This window comes from Neodiprion lecontei, chromosome 4 (genome assembly GCF_021901455.1).
Source record: "Neodiprion lecontei isolate iyNeoLeco1 chromosome 4, iyNeoLeco1.1, whole genome shotgun sequence".
NCBI classification, from domain to species: Eukaryota; Metazoa; Arthropoda; class Insecta; order Hymenoptera; family Diprionidae; genus Neodiprion; species Neodiprion lecontei.
The window spans coordinates 34347628-34358829 of record NC_060263.1 but is presented as its reverse complement, the minus strand read 5'-3'; the positions used below and the strand labels follow the sequence as shown (position 1 = coordinate 34358829).

The window sequence follows — 11202 nt, the reverse complement described above, 5'->3', positions numbered from 1 at the left end:
AACTGGCAATACTAGTTTAAATTGATATCAATTACCGTTGAGTGTAAAATTGTTATTCGTAGAAAGTTGATTCTGATATTTGACGAATGTTACTGTTAACTGAATTAAATGTTTTTAATTTCTCTGCAAAGTTTAGGCTGTAGTTTTTTACCCTGCTTCACCCATTTGCAAAATCATGTATATGCACATCTAAACTCCTGGAAGTTAAGTTTTTCGATATTTTTCAACAGTTTAAACTGCATCAATTTGAGTCGAGGTTTGATCAGTAATATTTAGATTGTACGTTTCTGATGTTTCGCAGACTTCTCGCATAGTTTTGCAAACAAAAACACGTCTCCGACATACCTATTTGATTGACATTTATTTATCCGTTGTATAATTTCGGCGTACGTATTTCTTGCACGAGATTTTCTCAACTTTTCAATTTTGCGATGACGACGATATGTTACCAACGTTTTGCACGCGATAATTGTTGGTTATGAAGAACTTCTTTTACCGGCATGATCAATTACTTGGTTGATAATACGTGAAACTGCTAATACCCCCAAACCCGGCCAGACCCGGCAAACCGTTACGAAAAATAACCCAGGGTCTTGGCATGTTTATGTATTCCTAAATTCTTGAACCTAACTTCACGAACGTTAGGCTAAATTTTCATGCAGCGACACAAGTTTCGGGCGCGTCATCGGAGAAGCATGCCGAGTGTTGCATTTACTTTTGATTTAGCGAATAAAAACAGCAATTTTTACCGATATACTTTTTGAAACTTAATATATTCATACGTATTCTTTATACATATTTGTTCTCTGCGGTCGGTTAAAGTTTTAACGCGTGCGGGATATTTACAAAATAAAACTCGAAGAATTGTTGATTAAATTATATATATATTTTCAAAGGTACAGAAAAAGTTTTCAGATTCCCAAAAATGAAGGTACGTAAGTAAAGATCGATATTTGTTTTCGGGATTGGAATTATTTTAAACCTGATTCACTGTTGCTTGTAAAGTTCTACTGGATAATGTTCTTTGTACTGGTCGACGTGCTTTGCCATCGCTTCCGATTGTTTCCTAAAATAAATCAAACGTTTACTCCATTAGCTCCCGATTGTTTCACACGTTCAGTTATCTCGCATTGATCGTACAAAGTAAACGTACTTAATATGATCTGGCATGTTGTAGTACACGTCAGTGAACACCTCCTTCCAGTTGGGTTTTACGTTCTTTTCGGCCGCTGCAAAATCCGATAGTATCTGCTTTTTGATCGACGATACGAATTCTTTTTCCTGCTCCTCAGACCACAATCCATATTTTTCTAGGCACTGGCGAAATCTTGCGATCGGTTGCAGTTTTTCCCATTCGGCAATCTCGCTCACTGATCGATACGCAGAACTGTCATCAGAGGTACTGTGATGACCAATTCTAAACGCATGAAAAATGATTACTCATTAGCTACCGTAATTTTATCAGAGCGTACAATCGTACTAAACGTCACAATTAAGTGATTATAACAACTACCAATTACAAACAACAAACATCAGTGAACAATATTACGAAGTAATGATTGTTTTATACCGATATGACATTGCTTCGATTAGCACAGGCTTTCCGTTTGCCAAAGTCCACTCTTTCGCTGCACGCGTAGCGTTGTGTACTGCAAATATATCGTTTCCATCGACTCTAATTGTGTTAATACCGTACGCAGGTCCTTTGGCCGCGATACCATCTCCCTTGTACTGCTCACGAGCTGGAGTGGAAATTGCATATCCATTGTTCCGACTAAAAAATTAAATCCTTAAATTCCATTCGCATGTTTAGTAGATGTATTGTTGGCGATGAAGTGTTCAAACTAGTAGTTTTCCAAATTCTGCATCCACTTACCATATAAATATAACGGGACAATCGAGAGTAGCTGCGAAATTGAAAGCGGCGTGCGCGTCTCCTTCACTAGCTGCACCTTCTCCGAAATAAACGGCAACGCAACGGTCCGAATGTGCCAGTTTCAATGCGTACGCTGCTCCAACGGCTGACGGAATATAAAAAAACATGTAATTAGTTACAAAATGTGGATGGATTTCGTATCTAAATTACTTTATATTGAAAATAATACAGAAATGGCGTTTACTTTACCCTGCGGTAATTGAGTCGTTAGTGGCGATGATATAGTAACGAAGTTCAATTCTTTAGATCCGTAGTGAACTGGCATCTGTTTTCCTTTTCCAATATCCTCACAGTTTCCGTAGCACTGGTTCATGAATTGTTTTAATTTAAAACCCCGCCAGAGCAGTACACCTGGAATATAAAAAATGTTAGTAATTATTTATAAGTCTATCTTAGCATTTCTGTCAAATTTCCTGATTGTAAATTTCAGCTCTGACGATTAGGACCAACGATATTTAACTTCTTGAGTTTGCTGAAGTCGTGAGAGGGACGCGATACGATACGAAGAAATAATCTAAACTCACCAGCCTCCCGATATTGTGCGTAAACAACATCGTTTAGACTTAAAGCTGCTGCAGTTCCAATTTGAACAGTCTCTTCGCCAGAATTAGTCATGTAGAACGATATTCGGCCTTGCCGTTGAGATTCATAAAGTATTTTATCCATTACAGTAATTGTTACCATGTCCTTGTACATTTTTATATATTTCGCCTCTTCCAGCTTTTGGCAAATTCAAAATTCAAAATATGAATATCAACAAACATTGAATCGTAAATACATGGGTTCGTACTGGTGATTCGAATTTTAACAAACCTCGATATTCGCCATTGCTTCATCCTCAGTGGCAGAGCCCAATATTCGATATATTGGAATAGAGCCATATGAAGTCGCATTGGTAAATTTGAGCTCATCCGTGAAATTGTTAGAAATAATTGGAAACTTGGGATTACTGGGTCCAAATGTTGCTGAAGTGGTGAAGTTACCTTTGTGAATCTGTAAAAAAAATCAAAAGAAAAAGTAAGTATTACGTACTCGTTTATAAAATGAACATACATGAGAATATTAATCTCAGAAATAGGAAACAAACTGATGAATTTCGAATTCTTGAAATTTCTAATCAATAGTCTTTGATTCTATGACATATTATCCTCTTTTCCGCCAATCTTTCAAGAATATCAGGTCTCTAATATGCGTATGGCAATCGCAACGACACGACAGCTATCATTGACGCAAGAGATGTTTACTTTGGTAGGACATTATGATATGTTACAAGTTGCCACTATTAAAAATATAATATCCACGTCATGCACAGATTAGCTTATCGTTACGAACATTTAGTGATCGTTCGCTTACTGACAGGCAATAGATCACAAGCGTCATTGATATAAGATAGAAATGAAAAAAGAAACTCACAAGACATTGTGCTGAAAATTGATTGAAGATTTTTTTAGCCCACGTGACTCTCATGACCAAATGTAGACAATTCCAATTGCTTAAACGGAGTTGAGTGAAAGAATGATAAAGTTGAAGGTACAAAGAAAAGCAGTGGAGAGGTGTATGAATTTCGTGCGACCAACTCGACGCGAGAACTACGACACACGTTGAACTCGATGAATAATGAACGAATTGTAAGCATTGTTGTGTAACCATACACTTATCATGCCGGTTACTACCAACACTTTAACTGATAAGACACGCCGGATCGTTTTGGCGTATACTTATGTACACTACATTAATTTATTGTAAAAATTATAATGTTGAATATATATTGTTAAACCTATTATCGATCATCACAACAATTTTTCAGAACAATATTCGAAATTTGAAATCGTATTCCTCGAAGTAATTAAAATGACGAGCATCCGACCAAATAACATTTCTTCATGTGAAAATCTGTCGACTCATCATATCAGTTTGGTTATGATTGTGATTTAATTGCATGCATGGATACTGAGTTATCGAAAACTTGGGAAACGGTGTATTTCAAAAATATCCTTATCATTATGGATGCTGATAAGAGTACCACTTGCTCAACCTGGTAAATATAAATACGCATACATATTTATAACGATTCAGGCTGAGCAAATATACCAAATTTTCTATTGTATTCGAAGCAAATATTTTTCAACCAACGTTGTGTATTATTTATATTTAGGAAAAAGAATCAAAAAAATATGAATGTTCAGTAATATATAAAGTGTTCTTCCTCTTCGAGCACAACTGTAAGAATGTCTGTAAGTGTGTTTACATTTTGGAAACTTACGCTTCTAATGCGAAGCCCGTAAGACAGTCAATGACCGTCTAATAATTGAAATGCGGATATGCATTATCAATATTAATATTAATCACGAGGCATTTTTCGTTGTTGAACATATAATTTTGAAAAACTGGTAAATTCGAAAAATTAACGACGGAGCCAGGAATCGAACCTGGTATCTAGCGATGCTTTACCGGAGCCTTACTCCACTAGACCACCTAGTCGCCCTGACTCTGATGTCGTTAATTCCTCTCATCACCAGTAAGTTCAAATTTGTTTTCTCGTGCTGTAGTATGTGTGAATATATAAAGTGTTCTTCCTCTTCGAGCACAACGAGCATTTCAATTATTAGACGGTCATTGACTGTCTTACGGGCTTCGCATTAGAAGCGTAAGTTTCCAAAATGTAAACACACTTACAGACATTCTTACAGTTGTGCTCGAAGAGGAAGAACACTTTATATATTCACACATACTACAGCACAAGAAAACAAATTTGAACTTACTGGTGATGAGAGGAATTAACGACATCAGAGTCAGGGCGGCTAGGTGGTCTAGTGGAGTAAGGCTCCGGTAAAGCATCGCTAGATACCAAGTTCGATTTCTGGCTCCGTCGTTAATTTTTCGAATTTACCAGTTTTTCAAAATTATATGTTCAACAATGAAAAATGCCTCGTGATTAATATTAATATTGATAATGCATATCCGCATTTCAATTATTAGACGGTCATTGACTGTCTTACGGGCTTCGCATTAGAAGCGTAAGTTTCCAAAATGTAAACACACTTACAGACATTCTTACAGTTGTGCTCGAAGAGGAAGAACACTTTATATATTCACACATACTACAGCACAAGAAAACAAATTTGAACTTACTGGTGATGAGAGGAATTAACGACATCAGAGTCAGGGCGGCTAGGTGGTCTAGTGGAGTAAGGCTCCGGTAAAGCATCGCTAGATACCAGGTTCGATTCCTGGCTCCGTCGTTAATTTTTCGAATTTACCAGTTTTTCAAAATTATATGTTCAACAATGTTCAGTAATGCAGTGGTACCAGTTACAAATTTCTGATTCTACACTCCAACAAGTTCTTTCCAGGGTCAATGATATTCCATAAAGCCAATCCGACTGTTTATTCGTCTGGTATCAAACTCGTGGGAAAAAAAATTTCTTCAAATAACGTAATGGAAACTAACGATAAGAAAAGCAAGACAGAGTACAATTTGCCTTACTAAAGGCAACCGCGCATACGCCACGTATGATATGTTGCGTGGTTTAGTGGTACCAGGAGCTTGAACTTAAATTCACCTAGAGGTGGCAGGACGAACGAATTTCGCGGCGACGCGACGCGTCTCTGGACTGGTTTTTATCGCCGCGGAGTGTGGGATGAAAGTCTGGGTTCGTAAAAGCGATTAATCGCCACGGTTGATTTAAATTCCTGACGTCAGTCGTCAGATCCGAATAGCTCAGCAGCAGCCGCTGTTCCGTGTGTCACACTGTTCTCCGTTCTGGTAGTGTAGGAAGTGAATTTCCTCAATTTGTCTGTGACATGGGCTTTTTCATGTAGGCAAGTGTTGGTCTGGTGCGTCGGGTAAAATTAGACAATTATCGGTAGGGTAAGCAGTGTTGAGTTAAAAGAAGTTTCGAGAAGTAAATGTGATACAATTCTTGTAACATAATATAACGGTATTACATCGAGAGATAGCAGCTTTTAGTCCAGGGGGAACGAGATATACGCAGCAGAAGGAAGACAACGGATGCTCCTCGTCCTCGTTTCCGCGTTAATAACGGCACGTCAAGGACCGTAGCGCGTTGCGTGGTTTTTTTTTTTTTTTTTGAAATCTTATTTCCCTCCTTTTTTTTCTTAAACCCATTGTGCTCTTCTACGGCTGTGGTGTTTGTGCGCGTATCTTTTTCCTTGTTTCTCGAATTATTCCTCTCGGAGAAACCTGCCGCGTGCGTAGTGTGCCAAGGAGCGCTAAAGATTCGCTGGGTGGCTCGAACCCGTCGTAGCACATTACTCGTGAGGAGAAGTGACCAGCCCATTCGTAAGGGATGTCCACCCCTGCCAGAAGGAGACTCATGAGGGACTTCAAAAGGTACGTAATCCAATAACTCCCTCGGTCGCATCGTGATAATCGGTTCAACCTTACTTCTCCCCGTCATCCCCTTCGATAGAGTTTTAACCCGTTAAAAAGCGTTTCGTTACGATGGTCACATGCTCACCAATTCACCAACACAACCGACGTTTTACCCGCTGTGAACGTCACCGTGACTTGTGCTCTGAAATTATTATTAGAAGGCCGTGAGAACGGTGCAGAGGATACACGTTGTATTTTCGTGCACTTAAAACAACTCTCTCGTCCTTTTTATACTATTTGTTTACTCCAACCATTCGCCTATTCCTGATGAAAATCGTTCACTTTTACATCAGGTTTATGTTCAAATTGCAATTTTATCGCCATGCTTTATGTCATACATGTTAGACGTTCTAGGTCAGACAAATCACATTGTCACAATGTCCTCCACTTATCCATAGTCGATGTTGAAACCTATGGCTGATCTCTTCTTTGTTCTCTTTCGCAATTCAATGAAAATTAAATATATCTACTCATTAATTTGGCAACGTGCAATTTTGCACGCCTAAATATGCTTGTGACTTGCTCAAAGTAGTATAAGGAACACGATGAGTAACAGCTATCAGCTAGTCGCGATGAGTCAACTACCGCCTGCCCTTAGACTAAGTTATTTTTCAATTAAGTAACTCGTCAGGTGCACAACTAAACTGTAAAGCCTCAGGTGGTTCGTTGTTCAATGTTCATCAAGCATTGGTTTATCCTCAAATTGCTAATCAACGTGATTCGTTGCTGAACCGACGACATTTGTATGCAGACTCGACTTGACCATGACTGAATATGGTACACATTGGGCAGTCATGTTTCATTAACGCGTAAACTAATTTTATGTAGAGAGTATTAAACTTTATTTTGCTACTTTCAAGAAAAACTGTTTCGATTGAATAATGATTAAACATTTAGTTTTTTATTCAAATAGAATTACTTCGGTATTGAACCAAATGTCTGAAGTGAAAACTGTTAGAATACCGGTAAAAGATGGAATAAGGATTTGATTATTTGTTAATTATCGAAAAGCTTGACAAATCTTATGCTTTATTTGCAGGTTACAAGAAGACCCACCAACTGGAGTATCTGGCGCACCAACAGATAATAATATCATGATTTGGAATGCAGTTATTTTTGGGTAAGTGTTCGTAAGGCAGAATAATACGAAAGAAAATGATAATAATGTACAGATCGATCAGTAAGAAAATTATCCTCTTTGTGATTACGATGAGTCATAAATATTTATAACTTATTATTTCCAGCTGATTCAATTTTAGCAAATATTTATTAACTCTTATTTTCTATGATTGATCGTTACAAATTCATCTTTTAAGATAGCGAACAACCAATCAAATAATACCATTTTAGAAATAATAATATGATTGTTATTATTGAGCTTGTGAATGGCATTACCTGACCAGCATCTGTATAGTTATTCATCAGTTTGGATGAATCACTACGTATATTGTTGCTTCAAGGTCAAATGCCAGCCAAATTACAGTTGTTAATAGAGTCAGTATAGTTAGTTCAACATTTAGCTATTTGATTACAGAAAAATATAATGAATCTTTGAAGTATTTTCATCACTATCTCAAATTGCAGACCACATGACACTCCATTTGAAGATGGGACGTTTAAACTAACCATAGAGTTTACTGAGGAGTATCCAAATAAACCACCGACTGTGAGATTTGTCAGTAAGATGTTCCACCCAAATGTATACGCCGATGGAGGAATCTGTCTTGATATATTACAAAATCGCTGGAGCCCAACATACGACGTATCTGCCATTCTGACATCAATACAGGTATGTCTGATAATACATGAATGCTCAGCCCTGCCTTGCTTGTGTTTGAAATAGCGTGATTCCATTCTGAAACTCCTATTGCATCTACCTTTTAACCATGGTATTTTATATCTCCTATGTCTAATTAATATTACCCTTTATGAACACAAACATACCACGCTGTGGATGTTTTGGAATGGGAATTACCTAATTTTTGAAAGTTGATTCTACTCAAATCAATAGCTATTCAAAAGTTATTTCTACTTGCTCGTTTATATTTCGACTTAACAGATTCAGTGTTTCGAGAATAATTTCTCGCTATGACTGAAGGATTATTTTAAATCCTTATGATGCAGCATTAACAAAATCCAAACCAATACTTTGATATGTATATCAAGGTTCGGAGTAGTGCATTATTAATAAGGTAGAAATGTATAAATTTACAACCACGAAACTTTGGGTAGTTTTTTTTTTTTTACCCGTCCGCATTGACCTTCTCACCAAACTTGCGCTATAAATCTTAACCGCTGAATTTGCGCTAAGAAAATTTTTTTTGTGCTTAACAGCGGTTGCAATTCAAAAGTCTGATTAACGTGTTGTTGAAATGTATAAAATCTTTATGCATAGAATAGTGAGCTAACATATAATTTGAAGAATGTGAGTTAAATTTGCACGAAGTTTATTAACGAATCCTTCCCAATGTCTGTCGTATTACTGTTGTACTGGAATAATAATACTAGTGATTAATAGATTTTTTGATAAACAGTTTCCAAAGCACACATTAATTTCAACAACCCTTTTCAGGTTAATTTTTATGTGAAAGCTACCTTGCAAAGTAAGGAAGAAAGGACAAGGAATTTGTTATGAATTGACTTTCACCTTTGCTTTTATGCTTGTGTGGTCTTTGATACTGAGAATATTTTTCCTCTAAAGAGTGTTGTTGGAAAAGAACGAAGTAGCACAGAAATTGATGTGTACTATCTGGCCTGTTCATCAGGAATCCTATAAATCATTACGTGATAGGTGTAGATCTTCTATTCGACAGAATGATAATGAGGTCCGAAGAGATCGAAATAGATATTTAAGAAGTACGACTTATGTTATTGCAGTCGCTGTTAAGTGATCCAAATCCGAACTCTCCTGCTAACTCCATGGCAGCACAACTTTACAAAGAAAACCGACGTGAGTATGAGAAACGAGTTAAGGCTTGCGTGGAGCAGAGTTTTGTGGATTAGTGGCAACTGTTGTCACTATCGATGTATCAATCAGCCGATGGTCTTCAAAGACGGAGGAAGAATTTACAGCCACTGAGGGCCTTACCATCAAGCTAACACCTAGGACTTAGCACGTCACACCCTGCAACAAGAAAAAGAATATACAACTTCCTTACAACAAATGCAATGTGCAACATTAGAGCGAATTTTTACAATGTTGTATAATAAATTATTATTAAATTGTGTATTTATTTATTCAATATTTGGAACACAAAATTAGAAATATTTAATATTAGGGAATTGCATTGTTTTGTTGTATCTGTGCTAGAAACGATTCTTCACTCTAAACCAGGCACAGAGTTGTACTTCTATTTAATTTTAGTACTTCATATATTACCGAAATTCATCTATATATACATACGTATAATAAAATGCATAATTTCAAATTATATAATCAATTTTATTACTTTTACCCAATATGATATACTCAATAACAATGCACGGCGTACAGGTCGAATTTCACATTTAGCAATAGTTAATGCTTTCCACAGAATCTCAAACTGTTGTTCTTTCGTTTCTCATATAATCATAGACATTAGAAAGTACCAGCTATTAAAAAGTTTTCTCTCTCCCTCTCTTTCTCCCCTTTAGTAAACAGCAAACCAAGTAAAACTAGATAACATAATATTAGATCCATCGTAAAATGTAAATGAATATTTTTTATATTATTAAGGTAATAAATAGATTTATCAGGAAATATTATTAACCTAACTGACTAACTTCATTGCATCAATAGGTAGAATGTTATACATTCTTTTCTAATTTTTGTATAAATTACGACCCGATAATGGCGCGTCTTATGAGTAGCATCAACTCTCTTTCATTTATCGCAAGGACACGGGATAAGTGGTTCAGCGATTGGCTTGTAATAGCTGGTGTATCTGAAATTACCGGGGCATTTTTATCCATTCAACTTGTTCACATTTTCTTTTTCTTCATCAAACATTCTTGAACGACATTGAGACTGTCTGTGTTTCAGTCTCTCTTGGACGAACCAAATCCTAACTCTCCGGCAAATTCACTAGCTGCACAGTTGTATCAAGAAAATAAACGGGAATATGAGAAACGGGTGGCCACAGTTGTTGAACAGTCTTGGCTCAACTTTCAAGAAAGTCACACAGAAGATCCCCGCTGACATTAGGTAACGCATTATTAAGTATAGATGGCTTACATTCAGGTATACACGTATATAATTTCATGATAAATTTACTTTGTGATTGTCACTGTAATCTGTAAACTGAGCTGCTTCAATGACATCTTATTGGTCTATGAGGGCAGCTCAAATGACAAGATACTTTTTGATTAAATGGTTATTGTGGAATTATATTTAGATAGTTCAACCTTGTCAAAAAAATTTTACCTTTGTCTACTGATAGGGAATATATTTAATCTCTTTATTCACCGGTATCCATTCAGCCAGAATTTAATTGAGCTGGAAAGCTATAAATGTTTTTTCAATGTCTACAATTTTGTGCAATACTTTTACAACCATTACACCTTGTTCCGTGTATTTTAAGCAAATAAAATGATTATTCAAATTGCTTTCTGCATTTTTACACAGACCCACGCAATATAGTACAATACGGTATTAAGAACAGAATGTTTCGATTTTGAACGTATTGTAGGGATTAATAATGGAACACTGGTATAGCTGCTGATTCAGGCTTTATTAACAAATGTTACAAAAACACTTATCAATTTAATACGCAACTCGGGATGCATTTCAGATGCAATTCTCAATTAGGGTCAAATAATACTCTGGAACAAACGACTAGACGTAACTAAATAATACGTTATTGCTTATATCTCGACATTGACCCGATTATGC

The 11202-nt window shown here is 36.4% G+C and overlaps 2 protein-coding genes across 3 annotated transcripts; one reads left to right on the top strand and one right to left on the bottom strand.

The window, feature by feature from the left end:
* Positions 1 to 864: 864 nt before the first annotated feature.
* LOC107222655 (2-oxoisovalerate dehydrogenase subunit alpha, mitochondrial) lies at positions 865 to 3586 on the bottom strand. Its single transcript, XM_015662104.2, has 8 exons — positions 3350 to 3586; positions 2750 to 2929; positions 2461 to 2656; positions 2126 to 2287; positions 1877 to 2021; positions 1571 to 1774; positions 1154 to 1417; positions 865 to 1066 (listed from the first exon to the last, which is right to left on the bottom strand). The coding sequence occupies exons 1-8, from the start codon at positions 3584 to 3586 to the stop codon at positions 988 to 990; spliced, it is 1467 nt and encodes a 488-aa protein (XP_015517590.2). The 3' UTR covers positions 865 to 987.
* Positions 3587 to 5626: 2040 nt separating this feature from the next.
* Positions 5627 to 10915, top strand: LOC107222666 (ubiquitin-conjugating enzyme E2-17 kDa). Of its 2 annotated transcripts, none has more exons than XM_015662118.2 (4): positions 5627 to 6290; positions 7372 to 7452; positions 7917 to 8121; positions 10354 to 10915. In XM_015662118.2, exons 1-4 carry the CDS (start codon positions 6247 to 6249, stop codon positions 10507 to 10509), a joined length of 486 nt encoding a protein of 161 aa, XP_015517604.1. In that variant the 5' UTR covers positions 5627 to 6246; the 3' UTR covers positions 10510 to 10915. The 2 variants fall into 2 exon arrangements, with proteins under 2 accessions (XP_015517604.1, XP_015517605.1); XM_015662119.2 differs by lacking the exon at positions 10354 to 10915 and adding an exon at positions 9210 to 9763 and having other exon boundaries at positions 5637 to 6290.
* Positions 10916 to 11202: the final 287 nt, after the last annotated feature.